This window comes from Prinia subflava, chromosome 33 (assembly GCF_021018805.1).
Source record: "Prinia subflava isolate CZ2003 ecotype Zambia chromosome 33, Cam_Psub_1.2, whole genome shotgun sequence".
Lineage (NCBI taxonomy): Eukaryota > Metazoa > Chordata > Aves > Passeriformes > Cisticolidae > Prinia > Prinia subflava.
This window is the reverse complement of record NC_086279.1, coordinates 501,198-523,194: the sequence shown is the minus strand read 5'-3', so window position 1 is coordinate 523,194 and position 21,997 is coordinate 501,198. Positions and strand designations below refer to the sequence as shown.

The following is a 21,997-nucleotide window of genomic DNA, read 5'->3' as shown; positions in this document are numbered from 1 at the left end:
GCCGGGCGGGGCCGCAGCCGCCGGGGATGGCGGCCGGAGCCGAGGCGGGATCTGGGCACAGGCAGAGGCAGCACAAGGAGCGGCACCGGCACGGGGCCAGCAGGGAGCTGCAGATGCTGCAGGAGCGGCACAGCCAGAGCGGGACTCAGCACGGGGAGCCGGGCCTGGGGGATCTGTGCGCCTGCGATGGCAACTGTGGCACTGCCCTGGGGATCCCTGGGGCTGGGCCGGGGTCTGGGGCACTGGGATGTGCATCCATGCGGATCCACGGGGCTGGGATGAGACTCTGTGGGTCTCCATCAGACTCTGGGGCTGCCTAGGGCTGCAATGGGTCTCTGTGGCACCGGGACACAATTCCGTGTGACTCCGTGGGTCCAATCCCTCCCCAGGTCTCCCCACGCTGCAGGAGGTTCCCGGCTGGGACCTCCTGTCCCACGGGAGCATCCGTGGATCCCATGGACTCGGCTTCGACAGGCGGGAATTCCTCTCAATCCAGCTGGGATCCGGGGGATTCGCGGTGGCCGACGGTGCTGCCCAGGTCACCAAGAGGCGCTGGGAACAGGTTGAAATTGAGGCTGAGGAATTACCAAACCGCTTGGGGCACATCTGCAGGGTGATGTCTCTGGAAATATGTCAGTGATGGAAACAGAAGGGGAAGAAAACCATGGAAGTTCCCTAATGTAGTGCTGTGCCTGGGTTGTTCTGCCAGGGTGGCAGACAGTGAGAAAGACTCCTAGGCTGCCACTCATCACAGCTCTCAGGGTTTTAGGTGAGATGTTTGCAGCAGATCCAGAGGTGAGGGGAGTTCAGGGGGCACCCCCTGGCCACCCAGGATCTCCCTGCACACGCTGATGCTGCCTGTGCATAGTGAGAAGGTTCAGACCCGGCACAGGCTCCCAGCTCTGTCACCCAGGCATCACCCAGGTACCCCCAAACCCTCCTGGAAACCCTCAACTGCCCCAGGACACCCCAACCTCCCCTGGGATCCTGAAAACATCTTTGGAACCCTCCAAAATCTCTCAAAAACACTAAAAAATCCCATACTGAGTCCCCCAAACCCTCTCAGGACATCAAAATTCCCACAGGAGCTCCCAACACTCCCCCAGGATCACCTTGAGAAGGTTTATATGTGACACGGGACTCAATTTCTGTCAACAAGATACCTCAAAACAGCCTTGGGACCCCCAGTTCCAACCCCAGGATTGCCAAACCCCCCCACTTGACGGCCCGTGGAAATCCCACAAAAACCACCGTGACCCCAAACAGCCCCAAGACCCATGAACTCCGCCCAGGACCTGCTCAGTAAGGTTTATACCCAGCACAGAGCTCCCATTGCCATCACCTAGATACCCCCAAATCCCCTCGGGACCCCCAACCCTCCCTGGGGCTCTGCTGCCGGAATCAACAGGAGTGGTGTTGCCCTTTAATGGAGAGTTCTAGTGCGGTCTGAATTTAGGGGGCTCCTAAAGCGGCGATGGTAGAGAGAACCCCAAAACCCCACCCTGGGGGGAAAAACAGCCCCTGCAGGGGCTTGTAGTGGGGGTCCTCCTAAAAATGTCCCTTTAAGCCACCATGATCCCTCCTTAGGAGGGGCTTCTGGAGCTGCAGCCCCACAAACATCCTAAAACCTTGGAAAACAACCCTGGTAGTGGTGGCATCCCCTGAAAAAAACTTTAAAAGGAGAACAACTCCTCTTCAATGGGGCCAAAATGCCCTTAAGCACCCTCAAAGAGGGACAGGATCCCATCTTCTGCTGGGGCCTCTCTGAGGCAGGAACGCTCCCATTTGCTGCATTCAGGGGAGCCCTGAACGACGACGGGTCCTGGGCTGAGCCCCCCACTCAGCCGGGGGTGAGGAAGGATCGGGAAGGGCTGGGACAAGACCGGGAATGCCACATGTTATACAGGAAAGGACTGTGAATGTGCACAGGGATTTGGAGAATGGACAGGGACCGGGAATGGATATGGAAAAAGGAGGCAGGTACTGGGAAGGATACTTGGAATGGAGACAGGGCCTAAGAATGGGACAGGGAATACGGGACAGGACCAGGAATGGGGACAGGACCTGGGAATGAGGACAGGGCCTGAGAATGGGACTGGAAATAGGTGACAGGGACTGGAAATGATACAGGGAACAGGGAGAGAGAGCAAGAATGGGAGCTGGAATATCAGAATGGGACAGGTAATTCAGGACTAAGACCGGGAATGGGACAGTGTATGGAGGGCGACCAGGAATGGGGCCAGGCAGGGAAATGTGGAAACAGGACAGGAAATAATATGGGAACAGGAACTGGAGAGAGAATATGGGCTGGGGATTAGGAAGACGGGCCGCTGTCAGAAATGGCAAAACAGGAATGGGACTGGGACTGGGAATATGGGAACAGGACAGGGAATAAAGCAATGGAAATCCAGGACCTGCAGCAGGACGGGAAATAAAAGACTGGGAAAAGGGCAGGGAATATGGGAGTGGGAATATGTCAGCGACAACCAGTCAGAAAACACAGGACAGGAAATGAGAGCGGGAATGGGATCAGGACTGGGATAGGAGCAGGATGGCACCGGGACTGGGGTGACACAGAAATGGGCAGGGGGTGAGGGGAGCAAAAGCAGGGACACGGGGATCCTGGACATGCGACACAAGGAAAAGGGATGAGAGGACATGGGGACAATTCCAAGGCAGGGGGTCCTTTATCCCAGAACCTCCATGAGGGTCTCCCAGTGCAGCCAGAGACGCTTGGCCTGTGCAAGTCAAAGCCATGAGAAACCCCAAATTCCTGCCAGGAAGCCACAACTCCCTGGCACCCAGCATCCCCCACATCCCCTGGAAGATCCCCCCAAGTCCCCATCCACATCTTTGAGGAACATCTTTATTTTTACCCCAATTTTGGGTGCTTTGAAGGGACAAAGAGAAATGAGAAGAAAATGCAGGCCACGGGGAGCCAGGAGGATATAGAGCCCCCAGCCACATGTCTTCCCAACATGGATCACTGGCACCATAGGTCACCATGGCTCTGCCCACCGGGGGTCACTGGGGATCATCCAGTGCGGATCCTCCCATGGGGGATGGAGGTGGAGCAGTGAACGAAGCTCTCCCCGCACTCGGGGCACTCACACGGCTTCCCTCAGTGCTGGGTTTTTTGATGTTGGGTCAAGTGAGAGCTCCTGGAGAAGATTTTCTCACACTGGGGACACTCGTAGGGCCTCTTCCCAGTGTGGATGCGCCAGTGCCTGACGAGGGTGAAGTTTTACTTGAAACCCATCCCACTGTTTGGGCAGTGGATGTGCCTCTCATCTGTGTAAATCCGCTGTTATCTGAGGACATCAGAGGTGGTCTGAAACCTCTTCTTGCATAGGTCCCACTCGTAGGGTCTCTCCCCAGTGTGGCTTCTTTGGTGTTTCATCAGTTTGGAGCTCATGCTGAAGCTTTTCCCACACTCCCCACGCTCAAAGGCCATTCCGCCGTGCGGCTCCTCTGGCTGGAGCTGTGGCTAAAGCTCTTCCCATACTGGGGACACTCCTAGGGCCTCTCCCCAGTGTGGATGCGCCGGTGGGTGACGAGGTGGGAGTTTCGATTGAAGCCCATCCCACAGTCATGGCAGCGGAAGGGCCTCTCATCCGTGTGAATCCTTTGGTGCACGAGGAGATTGGAGCTGGTGGTAAACCTATTCTTGCACTGTTCACACTTGTAGGGCCTCTTGTTGGTGTGGATCCTCTGGTGGACACTTAGGCTGGAGCTAAAACTGAAGCTCTTCCCACACTCCCCACACTCATAGGGCTGTTCCCCCGTGTGTATCCTCTGGTGTTTGATCAGGTAGGATCTCCACCTGAAGCTCTTCTCACATTCTGAGCACTTGTGGGGCTTCTCCCCATCCTGAGGCTGCTCACGGACCCCCAGCTCTGAGCTTCGGCCACCTCCCCTGCGCAGAGTAGATCTTTCCTCCTCGGATCCCCGAGATCTGCGTTTACACCCCATCCTTGTGTGGGATCTCCGAGGCTTTTCCTCCCCGTTAGATTCCTGCACCCTGGAGCTGCTCACAACGGCCTCTTCCACGATGTTCTGCCACAGGGATTTGTTCTACCTGGGCTCCACGCTGAGCTCCATGTCTGGGAGAGGAAGGACAAGGAGAGGAAGGGATTTGCCTCCATGCTAGAGAGAAGGAGAAAAAATCCTCCCAATTCCTCCCTGGCAGGACGGCATCGGCAATAGGGTTGTGCTGCAGCCGGGGGCCAGGCTGGGCTGGGAGACAGAGCAACAGAGAGGGGGAATGGGGCACTGACTTCCTCCTCACCTGCCTGCGGCTCCTGGGACATCTTCCTCCTGGCCTCCTCCTCCTCTTGCGGGCCAAGGGAAATCCTGCTTTGGGAGGAAAACAAGGGCTGAGCTCGTTGGGTTTGATGGTGCCGCTGCCCCGGCGCGGCTGCAGAAGTCAGCGCCCCTTTCAGTCCCGGGGGGCCCGGACCCCGCTCATCTCCGAGCTCTGCCCGCCGGTACCGGGCGATCGCCACGTGGGACCCGCCAAGATCCCTCCAGGGCCATCTCTGGTTCGGCTTTGGGGTCCTGCAGGATCCAAACAATCCCTGCCCCGCACAAAAAACTCCTGGAGATCACTGCTATAGATTTGGGGTGAGCTCCCCCTCCCCGCTCACCTGCGGGTTCCTGGCGTGGCGATTCTGCCAGAGCGGGGGGAGCGGCGGCCTGAGCGGGCTGGCGGGGGAACTGCGTGCTGCTGCTCGTGCTGCTCCTCCTCTTCCTCTTCCTCCCGCTCCTCCTCTTTCTTTTCCTCTGTCCCTCCTTTTCCCGCGCCTCCTGTTCCTGCCGCTCCTGCCTTTCCTCTTCCTCCCGCTCCTCCTCCCCTCCCAGCCCGCCCCGGGCGGTGCCGACACCCAAAAGCAGCCGCGCTCTGCCCTTGTGGCTTCCAGAGTGGCCCCGCCACGCGCGGCACAGCGAGCGACCCTGAGACCAGCGGGAGGGAATCGGGAGCGCTTTCCGTCCCAGATTCTCTTTTACTGGGAGCACTGGGAGGGAACTGGGAGCAAACAGCGCCCGGAGGCTGCTGCAGACGGTGCAGGGCGGGGCCAAAACAGAGGGCGTGGTTATGCAAATCGAGAGCAATGGCGCGCTGTGATTGGTGGGCGGGGGCAGCGCGGATTTCCTTGGTGACGTCAGTGGCGAGGGAGGAGCCGGAGCGATGGCGGCGGCGACAGATGAGAGGGGACAGGGAGCGGGAATGGGGACGGATACTGCGAACATGTTAAAGGGTCAGGAATCGGTCTGGAAATACGAGACAGGGACTTGGAATGATCTTGGGAATTGGGACAGGGACTAAGAATGGGACAGGGAATGGAAGTGGGGACCAGGAACAGTACCAGGAATAGGACCTGGATTGGGAATGTGGGGACAGGGAAGATGGAAACAGCGACCACAGAGAGAATATGGGATGGGGATCAGAGTTCCAAAGCGCTCCATTAAACACATTTGAGCTGCGAGCTCTGCAGCTGGGCCTCCCCTGGGCTGGACAGGGCCCAAAGGCTGGAGCTGCAGCCTTGCTCCTGTGGCAAGAACAGGAGGCTCCTGCAGGCCCGTGTCCCCTGCATGGCCCCAGCAGCAGGGAGGGCTGTGAGGCACAGCGGGTGCTGGCAGGAGGGGATGCTGTGGCCAGCTGGGGCCTGTGAGAAATGCCCAAAGCCTTGTGCTGTGTGCAGCTGGGCAAGGGCAGCAGCAGGGCTGAAGGGTGCATGTGCCACAGGCAGGGTGAGCTGGGGAGCCCTGAGGGCCCCATGGGAGAGGCGGGAATGGGGAATGGGGACAGGGAACGGGGACTGGGAGTGGGGACAGGGAGTGGGGACAGGGAATGGGAATGGCACCGGGTGTGGGGTCGGGAGTACAAGAAAGGATTGGGAAAGGGAGTGGGAATGAGACTGGGAATACAGGACACAGACCGGGAATGGGGCAGTGATCAGTAATGGGGATGGGGATTGGGAATATGGTCTAGGACCAGGAATGGGACTGGCAATATAACACACAGACTGGGAATGATCTTGGGAATTGGGAGAGGCACTAAGGGAGAGGACTGGGATTTGGGCCATGGTCTGGGAATGGGGAAAGTGACTGGGAATACAGAAGTGGAAATACGAAATAGGGAGTTGAAATGATACACAGAATGGGGACAGGGACCAAGATCTGGCCTAGGAGTACCAAACAGGGACAGGGACAGGTAGTACAGGACTGGGGCCAGCAGTGGAATTGGAATCTAGATAGGTACCAGGAATAGCACCAGGAATATGGGAGTATTCCCAGGAATATGGTAATACAGGAATATGGGATCTGGAACTGGATGGGCAGTGGGAATCTGGAAACAGGACAGAGAACATGGAAACAATAACTGGATAGAGAATATGGGATGGGTCCAGGATGGGAAAGGGGAATACGGGGAATGGGAATGGCAATATGTAAAGAGGACAGGGAATATAGAAATGGAAATGTGGGCCCAGCAAAGAGACCAGGAATACGAGAACAGGACAGGGAGTATGGGACTGGGAATATGGGAATGGCATCCACAGACCGCGGGACAGAGAATGAGAGGGGGAATGGGATCTGGACTGGGATGGGAGCAGGACAGGACCAGGACTGGTGTGACACAGGAACAGGCAGGGGGCAAGAGGAGTGACACCGGGAACAGGGAGATCCTGGACAGGGGATGCCGGGAACAGGGGGACATGAGGAGAGTCATGGGCATGGGGTCCATGACTGATCATGAGTTGATCAGTTGCCCATAAATCTCCACCAGGGTCTCCCAGCAGAGCCAGAGCCACTTGGTCTGGAGAGCCCAAAGCCCTGAGGTATACACAATTCCGTTGCACCCATAATCCCCCACATCCCCTGAAAGATCCCCCTATTTCCCCATAAAGTTTTACTTCAAAGTCTTTATTTCTACCTTGTTTTTTTGTGATTTCAAAAGATAAAGAGAAATGAAAAGAAAATCCAGGCAACAGGGAGCCAGGAGGATGTGGAGCCCAAAGCCATGTCTATTCTCAATAGGCATCATCAGCAGCATGGATCACCGGGGCTCATCCAGGGTGGATCCTCCCATGGGGGTTGGAGCTGGAGCAGCGCAGAAAACTTCCTGCACTCGGGGCATGCGCAGGGCTTCCCTCAGTGCTGGCTCTGTTGGTGCTTGATCAAGTGAGAGCTCTGAGAGAAGCTCCTCCCACACTGGGGACACTCGTAGGGCCTCTCCCCAGTGTGGATGCGCTTGTGAACAATCCGGCTGAAGCTCGTGATGAAGCTCTTGCCACACTGGAGACACTCATAGGGCCTCTCCCCAGTGTGGATGCGCTGGTGCCTGACGAGGTGGGAGTTGTGCTTGAAGCCCATCCCGCAGTCGGGGCAGCGGAAGGGCCTCTCATCTGTGTGAATCCGCTGGTGCAGGAGAAGAGTGGAGCTGGTGTGAAACCTCTTCTTGCATTGGTCACACTCGTAGGGCCTCTCCCCGGTGTGGATCATCTGGTGCACAATCAGGGCAGACCTCCGGATGAAGCTCTTCCCACATTCTCCACACTCATAGGGGCGTTCCCCCGTGTGGCTCCTCTTGTGGATGATCAGGTGGAAGCTCTGGCTGAAGCTCTTCCCACAATGTGGACACTCATATGGCCTCTCCCCAGTGTGGCTCCTCTGGTGGACAGTCAGGGTGGACCTGCGCCTGAAGTTCTTCCCACACTCCCCACACTCGTAAGGGAATTCCCCTGTGTGGTTCCTCCGATGGACAGTCAGGTTGCATCTCAAACTGAAGCTCTTCCCACACTCCCCACACTCGTAGGGCCGTTCCCCTGTGTGGATTCTCCAGTGGTACATAAGGTGAGATTTCCACCCGAAACTCTTCTCACATTTTGAGCACTTGTGGGGCTTCTTCCCATCCTGAGGATGCTCAGGTACCCCCAGCTCCGAGCTCCGGCCACCTGCCCGGCCCAGGGTGGATCTTTCCTCCTCAGATCCCCGTGATCTGCATTTGCAGCCCCTCCTCGTGTGGGATCTCCGTGACTTTTCCTCCCCCTTGCATTCCTGCGCAGGGGAGCCGCTCACAATGGCCTCCTCCATGAGGTTCTGCACTGGAGATTTGTCCTCCCTGGTCTCCGTCCTCAGCTCTGTGTCTGGGGGAGAAAGGACAAGGAGAGGATGGGATTTGTCTCCGTGGCACAGCGAAGGGGAAGGAGATCCCCCAGTGCATCCCCGGCAGGACGGCGTCGGCAGCGGGGTTGTGCTGCAGCCGGGGCTCAGGCTTGGCTGGGAGATGGAACAGGAGGGAGGGGGAAAGGGGCTCTGACTTCCTGCTCACCTGCCTGCGGCTCCTGAGACATCTTCCTCTTCCTCGCATCTTCAACCTCCTCCTCCATCAGGCCGAGGTCTGGGAATGGGAAATCCTGGTTTGCAGGGGAAACAAGGGCTGAGCGCATTGGATTTGATGGTGTCGCTGCCCAAGTGCAGCTGCAGAAGTCAGCGCCCCTTTCAGTCTCGGGGTCCTGGACCCCGCTCATTTCCGGGCTCTGCCCGCCGCTACCGGGCGATCGCCACGTGGGACCTGCCGCGATTGCTCCAGGGCCCTCTCCAGATTGGCTTTGGGGTCCTGCAAGATCCAAACATCCCTGCCCCGCACAAAAACCCTCCCGAAGACCCTCCCGATGTTTGGGGCGAGCTCCCCCTCCACGCTGACCTGCGGGTTCTGGGGTGGGCGATGCTGCCGGGGTCGGGAGAACTCCGGCCTGAGCTGGCGGGCGGGGGAACCGCGTGCTGCCGCTGCTCCTCCTCTTCCTCCCGCTCCTCCCTGTCCTTTTCCTCTGTCCCTCCTCTTTGTGCTCCTCCTGTTCCTGTCTCTTCTCCCTTTGTCTTTCACTTTTTTTTTCCCTTTCCGGTGTCCTTCTTCCCGCTCCTCCGCTCCCAGCTCGGCCCGGTCGTTGCCGACAGCCAAACGCAGCCGCGCTCTGCTCTGGGGGGGTTCCAAAGCGGCCTCGCCCCGCGCGGCACTGGGAGCGATCCTGGGAGCAAGCGGAAGGAATCGGGAGCGCTTTCCGTCCCAGTCTGGCTATTACTGGGAGCACTGGGAGGGAACTGGGAGCAAACAGCGCCCGGACGCGGCTGCAGCCGGCGCTGGGCGGGGCCAAGGCAGAGGGCGTGGTTATGCAAATCGAGGAGCCATCGCGCGCTGTGATTGGTGGGCGGGAGAGGCGCGGGGTTTCTTCGGGCCGGTGAGGGCCCGGGCAGGGCCGGAGCGATGGCGGCGGCGTCCGGTGAGAGCGGACGGGGAGCGGGAACGGGGACAGGAATGGTGGCAGGGACTGGCAATGGGGACCGGGAATCCGGACAGAGGGCGGTAGTACGGGACCGAGAGCAAGAATGGGACTGGAAATACGGGACTGGAGCCGGGAATGTGGCCAACGACCGTGAATGCGACCGGGAATTGGGGACGGGGACTGGGAATCGTGGCAGCAATGGGGACAGGGATCGGGAATGGGAGCGCGAATGGGCTCTGGCACCGGGAATGCGGGACACGATCGGGTATGGTGACCGGGACTGGGACTGGGACTGGGACAGAGAATGGGGACAGGACTAGGAATTGGGACAGGGACCGAGAACGGGACCAGGACCGGGAGAGGAATTCAAAATACGAGAAAGGGACTTGGAATGAGACCGGGAATGAGGACAGGGATTAGGAGTGGGACCAACAATCTGGGCCTGGGACAGGGAATACGTGAGTAGGAGCAGGGAAGGGAGTGGGGATGGGGGTAGTGACCGGCAATGGCTCTGGGAATGGGAACACGGGAACGGGACAGGGAAGATGGAAACAGCGACCGCAGAGAGAATATGGGATGGGGATCAGAGTTCCAAAGTGCTTCAGTGAAACACATTTGGGGCTGCGAGCTCTGCAGCTGGGCCTCCCCTGGGCTGCTGCGGCCCAGGGCCCAAAGGCTGGAGCTGCAGCCTTGCTCCTGTGGCAAGAACAGGAGGCTCCTGCAGGCCCGTGTGCCCTGCATGGCCCCAGCAGCAGGGAGGGCTGTGAGGCACAGCGGGTGCTGGCAGGAGGGGCTGCTGTGGCCAGCTGGGGCCTGTGAGAAATGCCCAAAGCCTTGTGCTGTGTGCAGCTGGGCAAGGGCAGCAGCAGGGCTGAAGGGTTCGTGTGCCACAGGCAGGCCGAGCTGGGGAGCCCTGAGGGCCCCATGGGAGAGGCGGGAATGGAGACAGGGACTGGGAACTGGGAATGGGGACAGGGAATGGGGACAAGGAATGGGGAGAGGAACAGGGAATGGGACTGGAAATACGGGCCAGGGACTGACTGTAACACTGAGAATGGGGACAAGGAGGAAGAATTGGATCTGGGATACCAGACTGGGACTGGGACAGGGAATACGGGATTGAGACCGGGATTGGGATGGGGAATGGAAAGTCGGATGGGGAATGTGACAGGGAATCAGGACAGGGCCTGCAAATGGGACTGGGACCAGGAATGGGACTGGGACTGGTGACAAGGATCAGGAACGGAGAGAGGGAATGGGGACAGGGTAAGGGAATGAGAAGGGAAATACACAACAGGGACTGGAGATAGTACTGGGAATGGGTACAGGGACCAAGAATGGCACCAGGAATGCTGGACTTGGAGTGGGATCAGGAGTGGAGAGAGGGACCGGGAATGGGGACAGGACCAGGAATATGGAGAAGGAATGTAGGGAATAGGATTGGGAATGGGACTCGGAATGGGGACAGGAACTGGTGTCCTGGATTAGGGCAAATTTGGGAGGAAATCTTTAAATGGGGTCCCTCTGGAAAGCAAACCCAAGCAGCCCTTCTCTCAACTGGTGTGGCAAAATATTTCCTTTAGGAAAAGTGGAAAAACCTGTTTATTTAACAAGCAAAGTACCCACAAGCAGAAAAACAATGAACAATATCAAACAGCAAAACCTCTCGCCATTCTGAAGAAAGATTCCAAAATTGAGAACGTCCTTGCCATGGGTTGTAGCTCAGCTTGCCCAGTCTCTCATCAGGCCCTCTTGTGCTGGAAAATGCCATCCTGGCCCCTGTAGGTCACAGGCATGAGCTCTGCGTGTTTTTCTGAGTTTTCAGTCCAGAACAGGTTGAAACAATTCCAAGAAAAATAAGAGAAAACAGTCCAGGGAAATTCTGTGGCTCAGCTAGCTAAAAGCTAACTAAAAAGCAAAGTGGAGCTCTGTCACTCTGTCCGTCCACAGACAACACAGTCCAGGATCAGAATGCAGAGGAGTGAGTGCAGTTTCTGTAAACAAACCCTGCGCTCCTTCTTCCAGCCCCTTCACTCTCGGAACTATTCCTTAAAGCGTAGAACTTAATATCCAGCAAAAGCATTACAGACAAGTGTGGATACAAGCATCACAAAGTCACCTCAGGGCACAGTGACAGTGACAGGACAATGACAATGGCAGTGATGGTGACCGTGACAATAACAGTGACAGTGTTGGTGACAATGACACCACTGATGCTGACAATGATAGTAATAATGGCAATGACACTGACAGTGACAATCACAATGAAAGTACCACCCTGTGTCTGCAGGTCACGTTTTACAACTGCGGCCACAGTGGGCAAGTGCAGATCAGCCTGGACACCCATGCGGCACCTGTGCTTTTTGTCACAGCCACCCGCCACTTTGTCACCAGTGCCCCAAGGCAGGAGGTGGCCCACTTCCTATGTGGGGGGTGGTGACAACATTTCTGGGGACATGCCACCACTTCCACCACCCTGCATGCCCCTGAGGATGCTGCGTGACTCTGCATCCCCCACGCACAGCATCCCCCGAGAGGACCTTTGGGACTTCAGGGACTGTCCCCGTGTCCCCACCCCGGTCCTCCGCGGTACCTCTGCTGCTCCGCCCATGCTTGGCCCCTGTTCTTGTAGAGGGTTCCTGATGTGACCAGGTAGGAGTTTCATACCCTCAGCTCCTCCTCCTCCAGTGACACCGGGGGACACTGCAGGTCAGCCCTCGAAGGGGCTGTGGTGGCTCCTGGAGCCCCCCTGATGTGAGAGATGGGGGTCCCGGGATGCTGCGGTGACAGTTTGGGGGGTGGGTGGTCATTTGAGGGTCTCCAGGGTGGGTCATAAAGTCTACTCCCATCACTGCAAAGTCATCTTCCAGCCAGTGCCTCAGTTTCCCCCTCATTCTACAGGCACCATCTCGAGCCGATGTTCTGATATTGGGTTTATTTTGGGGTTTTTGGGATTAGGGCTACTGAGATGGGCTGGTGGGCCAGTGGGGTGGGTCAGGGTGTGTCCAAGCTGGTGGTCATCTGGGGCTGGGGACTGGCCAGGCTTGGGGTCTGCAGGGCCAGGGCCTATCCAGATCTGAGTCCAGCTGGGATCCACAGCTCTGGTGTCCATCTGGACCGGATCCAACCTCTCCTTGCCCCCATCCATCCCAGGCTCCCCAGCTGGGGCTGCTCCTCACTGCAGAGTGGACAAGACTCATTGTCAGTTCAAAGATGACCCCAAACCCCCTCCCACCCACCCCCACCAGGCCACCCACCCCAAGCCCTGGTGCCTTTGATGTCACCTGGGAGCTGGGCCAGCTCTGCATCTCCTGGAAGAGGAGATCCACAGTCCTGGCCTGGGAACTCAAGGGTATCCAGGATGGCGACCACTGAGTCCATGTGGGGTGGGGGGACAGTTGAGGACACAGAAGGGGACATGCATTGGGGGACAGAGCGTGGCGAGCTAGGGTTGGAGAGGAGGGGGGATGCACCCAAAAATGTGCCAAATGTCAAGGGCAGGGCACGCAAAATTGGGGGAAAGGCTGGGAAAAGAGGGAAGGGATCCAAAAAAGGGGGGAAACTGACCAAAAACAGGGCAAAAGGACCAAAAATGGTGAGAGGAGGACCCAAAATCAGAGAACAAAGGATGTCATGGCATGTTGTGGACTGTCACAGGGTGTCCTGGGATTTCCCGACCTGTGACAGGAAAGGTGAAGATGCTCAGCATCATGACCAGCCACGGGAACATCCTGAGGGACAGGGGGACACCCTGAGGGACATGGGGACACCTTGAGGGACACAGTCTCGGGACCTTGGGGATGTTGGCCCCACCAGGGGCAGGGGACAGCGACACAGAGGGAAGGACTGGGAGACATAGAGGAGATTAAGATGAGGATGCACTGGGGGGACAGGGACACTTGGGGCAGGACAGGAAAACACAGAGGGGTGACAGGGAGCCACGGTGGGGGATGGGGACATATGGAGGGAGGGGACACAGTGCCACCAGGACACACATCAGGGGCCAAAGTCACACCTATGGGGATGTTCCCACCAGGTCACCCAGCATGGGGCCACATGATCCCATGGGTGACACTGACCCTTGTCCCTCTGAGGCCCCATCAATGTCTGTGTCCTCATCCATGTCCCCCATGTCCCCCTATGGCCCCACCTATGTCACTGTCATCCCATGCCCTCATCCATGCCTTAGTTCAACATCTTTATTTTTAACCCAGTTTCAGAGCTTTCAAAGGGATGAACAAGAAACCTTTTTGTTTCAAGGCCAGAACAAAGGGATTTACGTGTCCCTGCTGAGAGACCATCCACATGCTTGGGTGGGAAGAACATGTTTTTGGAGGAGTTTCCACCACACTGTCTCCAAAATCGTGGCCTTTAATCTAGTCCATCCCTGTTATCTGCAGAAGAAGCCCATGGGCCAAAGAGAATTGAAATGACGGATTTCTGTTGGAGAAGACCTGAAAGGCCACGCAGTGCTTCTTGATGCTATCCTAAGATGCAAAAAGTGAGGTGTTTTTGGGGTCAGAAGTCAACAAATCCACCCTCCACAACGGATTTCTGATGTTGGTTTGTGGATGTGTCCAGGTGGTCACAGGGAGCCAGGAGAATGTGAAGCCCCTGTCAGGTGTCCTCCCAACAAAGATCAGCGGCACCACAGATCATCAGGGCTCTGCCCACCCGGGGTCCCTGGGGATCATCCAGGGGGGATCCTCCCATGGGGATGGAGCTGGAGCAGCGCATGAAGCTCTTCCTGCACTTGGGACACTCGCAGGGCTTCCCTCAGTGCTGGCTCCATTGGTGTTGGGTCAAAGTTGACCTGCATGAGAAGCTCTTCCCACACTGGGGACACTCGTGGGGTCTCTCCCCGGTGTGGATGCACCAGTGGATGCTGAGTGTGGAGTTTTGCATAAAGCCCTTCCCACAGTTGGGGCAGCGGAAGGGCCTCTCATCCATGTGAATCCTCTGGTGTATGAGGAGATTGGTGCTGGTCTGAAACCTCTTCCTGCATTGGTCACACTCATATGGCCGTTCCCCCGTGTGGATCTTCTGGTGTGCAATCAGGTGCGATCTCGACATGAATCTCTTTCCACACTCCCCACATTCATAGGGCCGTTCCCCAGTGTGGCTCCTTTGGTGGACAATCAGTTCAGAGCTTGATCTCAAGGTCTTCCCACACTCCCCATACTCATAGGAACATTCCTTGTAGGCTGTAGAGCCCTTGTGGCTCCTCTGGTGGCGGAGCAGGTGGCACCTCCGGGTGAAGCTCTTCCCACACTCCCCACACTCATAGGGTCGTTCCCCAGTGTGGCTCCTCTGGTGAATGATCAGTTCAGAGCTTGTCTTGTAGCTCTTCCTACACTCCCCACAGTCATAGGGCCATTCTCCCGTGTGTCTCCTCTGGTGCATGATCAGGTTGGAGCTCCTGGAGAAGCTCTTCCCACACTCCCCACACTCGTAGGGCCTCTCCCCAGTGTGGATGCGCCGGTGGGCGATGAGGCTGGTGTCGTGCTTGAAGCCCATCCCGCAGTCGGGGCAGCGGAAGGGCCTCTCATCCCTGTGAATCCTGTAATGCCTGAGGAGACAGGTGCTGCTCTGAAACCTCTTCCTACATTTATCACACTCAAAGGGCATCTCCAGACTGTGGCTGACCTGGTGGCGGATCAGGGAGGATCTCTGGCTGAAGCTCTTCCCACACTTCCCACACTCATAGCGCCGTTCTCCCGTGTGGATTCCCCTGTGACAGATCAGGGAGTATCTCCAACTAAAGCTCTTCTCACATTCCGAGCACTTGTGAGGCTGCTCCCCATCGTGAAGCTGCTCAGAGACCCGAACGCCTCCCCGGTCCAGGGTGGATCTTTCCTCCTCGGATCCCTGAGATCTGCGTTTGCAGCCCGTCCTCCTGCGGGATCTCCGGGGCTTTTCCTCACCATTTAATTCCTGCACTGTGGAGCTGCTCAAAATGGCCTCTTCCATGATGTTCTGCAGCAGGGATTTGTCCTCCCTGGGCTCCATCCTCAGCTCTGTGTCTGGAAGATGAAGGACAAGGAGAGGATGGGATTTGCCTCCGTGCCACAGAGAAAGGGAAGGAGATGCCCCAAATGCATCCCGGGCAGGTTGGAGTCAGTAGTGGGATTGTCCTGCAGCCGGTGGCCAGGCTGGGCTGGGAGACAGAGCAGGAGAGAGGGGGAAAGAGGCACTGACTTCCTCCTCACCTGTCTGCAGCTCCCGGGCCATCTTCCTCTTCTTTGCAGTCTCCTCCTCCTGCATCGGCAACACGTTTGGGAATTGGAAATCCTCGTTTGGGGGTGAAAACAAGATCTGAGTGAGTTTGGTTTGATGATCCCACTGCCCAAGTGCAGCTACAGAAGTCAGCGCTCCTTTCAGCTTTAGGGGGGCCGGGACCCCGCTCATCTCCAGGCTCCCCCACCCCTGCAGACTGTCGGGGGTCCCCTGGCTCCGGCATTACCCTCTGGGCTTTCCCTGCTCCGAGGCTGTCGCGTTCCCCCCCGCCTCTCCCGGGGATCCCTAAATCCAATATCGCCCCACTGCCTGCCGGTAGCGGGCTATCGCCACGTGGGAGCCCCCCAAGATCCCTCCAGGGCAATTTCCGGCTCGGCTTTGGGGTCCTGCCAGATACAAACATCCCCTGACCCCCCCAGCCTCGCAGAGACCCTCCGATGGATTTTCGGCAAGCTCTCCCTCCCCGCTCACCTGTGGTTTCCAGCGGCGGGGGGGGTGGGGGGTGGGCGATGCTGCCGGAGCCGGGAGCTGCGGCCTGAGCCGGCGGGCGGGAAACCAGCGTGGTTCTGGTGCTTCTGCTCTTCCTCCCGCTCCTCATCTTCCTCCTCCTCCTCTGTCCCTCCTCTTCCCGTTCCTCCTCTTCCTGCAGCTCCTGCGTTTCGTTTTCGTCCTCCTCTGTCCCTCCTCTTCCTGCTCCTCCTCTTCCTGCAGCTCCTGCGTTTCGTTTTCGTCCTCCTCTGTCCCTCCTCTTCTTCCCGCTCCTCCTCCGCTCCCAGCCCGGCCCGGGCGGTGCCGACACCCAAAAGCAGCCGCGCTCTGACCAGGGGGGGTTTTAAAGCGGCCCCGCCCCGCGCGGGAGCGATCCTGGGAGCACCGAGAGTGATCCTGGGAGCAGCGGGAAGAAATCGGGAGCGCTTTCCATCCCGGTATCGCTGTTACTGGGAGCACTGGGAGGGAACTGGGAGAGAACAGCGCCGGACGCGGCTGCAGCCGGCGAGGGGCGGGCACGAGACAAAGGGCGTGGTTATGCAAATAGAGGAGCGATCGCGCGCTGTGATTGGTGGGTGGGAGCAGAGCGGGGTTTTCCTGGTCAGGTGAGGGCGGGCTGGGGCCGTGAAAGGGGACGGAGCGGGAATGGGGACAGAGACCTCTGCAGGGACCCGTGATGAGAATACAGGAACGGACAGGGAATATGGAAATACCGACCTCAGAGAGAATATGGGATAGGGATCAGAGTTCCAAAGCGTTGCAGTGAAACACACACGGGGCTGCGAGCTCTGCAGCTGGGCCTCCCCTGGGCTGCTGCGGCCCAGGGCCCAAAGGCTGGAGCTGCAGCCTCGCTCCTGTGGCAAGAACAGGAGGCTCCTGCAGGCCCGTGTCCCCTGCATGGCCCCAGTAGCAGGGAGGGCTGTGAGGCACAGCGGGTGCTGGCAGGAGGGGCTGCTGTGGCCAGCTGGGGCCTGTGAGAAATGCCCAAAGCCTTGTGCTGTGTGCAGCTGGGCAAGGGCAGCAGCAGGGCTGAAGGGTTCGTGTGCCACAGGCAGGCCGAGCTAGGGAGCCCTGAGGGCCTCATGGGAGAGGCGGCCCTGGCAAATGGGGACGGGAAATGGGACCAGCAATAGGGACAGAGCGGGACTGGGAATGATAATGGAATTTGGGGCAGGGACCAAGAATGGGACCAAAAATACCGGAGTAGGACTGGGAATGGGACAAGGAATATGAGACAGGGACTGAGAATACGACATGTGCCTAGGTGGTTTTACGGGTATAAAGTCTCTAAAAGGTCTTACAGCATTTTAGTATCTAAGCAGAGTGGTTTATTTACAAAGCATGTATCTGAAGGTGTGAGAGGTCTAAGAGCGGCTTTACAATACGATCAATTATAAACATAAACAAGCAAAGTCTAAATAAAACAATAACCAAAGCATAGAAATCTTAACACACAGAGTTCTAATGAAACAGCAAACAAAGCACAGAATTCCTAACAAGCAAAACTAGTAAGACTATAAGCAAGCATAAATCTAACATTACAGCCTCTAGGTAAATCAGCCTCCCATCTGACCCCAAGCAGGGTTTTCCAACCGTGGGGATCACAACAACAGAAAGGGGCCCCGAGATTCAAAACCCATAGAGAGTCCCCGATCACAGGGTCACGATGACAGTGAGGGATCCCGAACCGCACAGAGTTCCTGTCCGGGGGGTCGCAGGGACAAGGAGGGGTCCCAGGGGTCCCAAACCCTTGCAGTTCCCGGTTGCAGAGACAGGAAGGAGGTCCTGGGGTCCCAGACCCTCGCAGACTCCCCGACAGCCCCAAACAGAGTCCCGGGGCAAACGCCGCAGGGGGAAAGGGAAGGGACGGGATCGCAGGGGCAAGGAGGGGTCCTGGGGTCCCGAACCCTCGCAGGGGGAAGGGATGGGACCCCAGGGCCCAGATCCCAGGCAACAATAGATGGTACCTTTAGAATCCCATCCGGCTCCCTGGCAGGGCTGCTTCCTCAGGCTGCAGGAGGTGGAGGTTGGATCGATAGATCGGATTGATCAATCAATCAATCCCTCCAAAACCCTGACCGACTGACACAGAGGCTTTTTATCCCAAATTGCAAAATGCATATTCATATTTTTTGTCTACACACTAACCAATCTAGGTACAATTCTAAAGTTCGTAAAACTACGAAAATCAGCGTCAAAACCTACGCACAAAGCATATCTATTAACGCAAAGCTCTATCTTACTAGCATAAGGTTCTACCTTGTTGTACATAAAACTCATACTAAAAATTATAAACAGTACCCTACTCTATTTTTGTTATGTCTGTACTCTATTGCTAAGCCTGAAGCTGTGTCCTTTCACACCGACAACTACGGCTTAGGGCATGTAAAGCTTAAAGCTCAGGGTTAGATTTCTACTTTATGTATCTAAAGCTTTTATATATTCTAATTTTTCTAAAGGTTTTAATTCTATCTCTGTACTTTTCACTCTCTGTGGAGGATCCATGGAAACATGGACTCCGACAGACATATGGAATACTGAACTTGGACGAGGAATGGCACTTGGAATGGCACTGGGAATGGGGACAGGAATCGGTAATGGGGACTGGGACTGGGAATAGGACTGGAAATGCGAGAAACGGACTGGGAATGATACTGGTAATGGGGACAGGGACCAAGAACTGGACAGGGAATATGGGACTGGGACCATGAACAGGATTGAGAATGGAGAGAGGTACTGGGAATGGGACTGGGAATGGGATTGCAAATGGGGACAAGGACCAGGAATTGGAACTGGAAATGAGGACAGGGACAGGGAATGGGACTGGAAATATGAGACAGGGACTGAGAATGATACAAGGAATGGGGACAGGGACCAAGAAGGAGACCAGGAATACTGGATTGGGACTGGAAATGGTGACAGGGACTGGGAATATGGGACAGGGATCTAGAATGGGAATAGGGACCAGGCATGGGACTGAGAATGGGGATAGTGTCCAAGAATGGGGATAGAGACTGTGAATGGGGTCAGGTTCTGAATGCAGCCAGGAATGGGACCGGCAATGAGGACAGGAACCAGGAATTAAGACAAAAAGTGGCAATGGGACTGGAAATATGAGATGGAGACTGGGAATTATACTGGGGATGGAGAAAGGGACCTGGAATGGGACCAGGAACAGGAATATGGGAACAGCATAATGAACATGAACAGAGCAAGCGTAGAGATAATATGGGACGGGAATTAGGAAGGTGGGGCCGGGATCAGGAATACAGTAATGGGACTGGAAACAGGGGAACAGGAGAAGGAATACAGCAGTGGCAATGAGGGCCTGGCACAGGGCCGGGCAAAGAAACCAGGAATACAATAACAGGAACAGGGCAGGGAATATGGGACTGGAAATACAGGAATGGTAACCAGACAGAGAATACGGGACAGGGACGGGGAATGAGACTGGGAATGGGATCTGGAATAAGATGGGACCAGACCAGGACTGGGAGTGGGGTAACATGGGAACGTTAAGGGGGCAAGGGGAGTGAGAGTGTGGAGAGGAGCATACTGGACAGGGGACATCGGGAACTGGGACTGGGGGACATGGGTACAGTTCCAGGGTAGGGGGTCCTTGATCAGCTGCCCCAAAACTTCCCCCAGGGTCTCCCAGGACAGCCAGAACTGCTCGGCCGTGTGGCCTTTAGAGCCCAAATCTCTGAGCAACACTCAAATTTGTGATAGGAACCCTGAACTTCCTCCCACTCAGCATCCCCCACATCCCCTGGAAGATCCCCCCATGTCCCCATCCATGTCTTGGTTCAACACCTTTATTTTTACCTTGATTTTGGGTGTTTTGAAAGAATAAAGTGAAAACAAAAGATAATCCAGGCCACGGGGAGCTAGGAGGATGTGGAGCCCCCAGCTAGGTGTGTACCCAACACAGATCACCAGGGCTCTCCCCTCCAGGCGTCAGTGGGAATCATCCAGTGTAGATCCTCCCATGGGGGATGGAGCTGGAGCAGCGAATGAAGCTCTCTCTGCACTGGGGGCACTTGCAGGGCTTCTCTCAGTGTTGGCTCCGTTGGTGTTGGGTCAAGTGAGAGCTCTTGGAAAACCTTTTCCCACACTGGGGACACTCGTAGGGCCTCTCCCCGGTGTGGATGCGCCGGTGGGTGACGAGGTGGGAGTTGTACTTGAAGCCATTCCCACAGTCAGGGCAGCGGAAGGGCCTCTCATCCGTGTGAATCCGCTGGTGCAGGAGGAGACTTGAGCTGCTCTGAAACCTCTTCCTGCATTGGTCACACTCGTAGGGTCTCTCCCCTGTGTGGCTCCTCTGGTGGATAATTAGGTGGGGGCTCTGGTTGAAGCTCTTCCCACACTCCTCACACTTGTAGGGCCTCTCCCCTGTGTGACTCCTCTGGTGGACGATCAGGGCAGAGCTATCGTTGAAGCTCTTCCCACAGTCGGGACACTCATAGGGCCTCTCCCCGGTGTGGATGCGCCGGTGCCTGGTGAGGTGGGTGTTTCGCTGGAAGCCCATCCCGCAGTCAGGGCAGCGAAAGGGCCTCTCATCCGTGTGATACCGCTGGTGCTTGAGGAGATTTGAGCTGGTCTGAAACCTCTTCCTGCATTGGTCACACTCATAGGGCCTCTCCCTGGTGTGGCTTCTCTAGTGGTAGGTCAGGTGGGGTCTCTGGCTGAAGCTCTTCCCACACTCCTCACAATTGTAGGGCTGTTCCCCTGTGTGGCTCCTCTGGTGGATAATTAGGTTCTGGCTGTGTCTGAAGCTCTGGGTGAAGCTCTTCCCACACTGGGGACACTCGTAGGGCTTCTCCCCGGTGTGGATGTGCCGGTGCTTGCTGAGGGCAGAGCTGTCCCTGAAGTCCATCCCACAGTCATGGCAGTGGAAGGGCTTCTCATCTCTGTGAATCCGCCGGTGCACGAGGAGATGGGAGCTGGCGGTAAACCTCTTCTTGCATTGTTCACACTCGTAGGGCTTCTCCTTGGTGTGGATCCTCTGGTGGACACTTAGGCCGGATCTAAATGTGAAGCTCTTCCCACACTCCCCACACTCCCCACACTCATAGGGCCGTTCCCCCGTGTGGATCCTCTGGTGTTTGATCAGGTCGGATTTCCACCTGAAGCTCTTCTCACATTTTGAGCACTTGTGGGGCTTCTCCCCATCCTGAGACTTGTCAGGGGCCCTCAGCTCTGAGCTCCGGCCACCTCCCCTGCCCAGAGTAGATCTTTCCTCCTCAGATCCCCGAGATCTGCGTTTGCAGCTCGTCCTTGTGCGGGATCTCCGAGGCTTTTCCTTCCCATTGGATTCCTGCACCCTGGAGCCGCTCACAGCGGCCTCTTCCATGAGGTCCTGCTATGGGGATTTGTCCTCTCTGGGCTCCGTGCTCAGTTCCATGTCTGGGGGAGGAAGGACAAGGAAAGGATGGGATTTGCCTCTGTGCTAGAGGGAAGTGAAAAGAACAGGGCATATGCCTTTATCAATATTCAGCTCTTTATTAAAGTGATCAGCTCATTATTAAAATCATCAGCAGGATTGCAAAGTCCGATCGGAGTTTTCCACGCTAGTGCAGCCATCTGAAGGAGCAGGTGCTGTCCCAGTGGATGCTGAGTCCTTGTTCCCATAGAAACAGCTGGCAGTTCTCTCTGGTCAACCATCAGAAGGCAGAGCACTGGCAGTCAGCTCTTTGCCCTCAGGGAAAAGTTTCAAGAGTTTCCCATTCTCTGAATCAGCCAGCTCAGCTGGCCAGTTCCCATTCCATTCAGGCTCCTCACAGGTCATGGCCAATCTTCAAACCAGGCCAGGAGGTGCATCCACTCCCCGCTCAGCCAGGGCACTATCCAATTCTCTTCTGACGAATCCAGCTTCCTGTCCTGGGGTGCAGTTTCCCCAAAAAAACCTCCCAGGATCCACGGGGGCGGCCCTGCCCTATCTGCATATCCAAATGCATATGCATTTGTCCTGGTCGTAGCCGAAGTTA

The 21,997-nt window shown here is 56.7% G+C and overlaps 2 protein-coding genes and 1 pseudogene across 2 annotated transcripts; all 3 read right to left on the bottom strand.

Moving 5' to 3' along the window:
• Positions 1–1,518: 1,518 nt before the first annotated feature.
• Positions 1,519–7,090, bottom strand: LOC134563055 (coiled-coil domain-containing protein 9-like). The gene is made up of 4 exons (XM_063420828.1): positions 7,062–7,090; positions 4,647–5,240; positions 4,289–4,353; positions 1,519–4,103 (listed from the first exon to the last, which is right to left on the bottom strand). The coding sequence occupies exons 1-4, from the start codon at positions 7,088–7,090 to the stop codon at positions 4,075–4,077; spliced, it is 717 nt and encodes a 238-aa protein (XP_063276898.1). The 3' UTR covers positions 1,519–4,074.
• The window catches only part of LOC134563054 (uncharacterized), a 47,902-nt pseudogene continuing 32,812 nt past the window's right edge, over positions 6,908–21,997 (bottom strand).
• LOC134563079 (zinc finger protein 501-like) lies at positions 10,588–16,199 on the bottom strand. The gene is made up of 2 exons (XM_063420875.1): positions 15,494–16,199; positions 10,588–15,307 (listed from the first exon to the last, which is right to left on the bottom strand). Exons 1-2 carry the CDS (start codon positions 15,690–15,692, stop codon positions 14,061–14,063), a joined length of 1,446 nt encoding a protein of 481 aa, XP_063276945.1. The 5' UTR covers positions 15,693–16,199; the 3' UTR covers positions 10,588–14,060.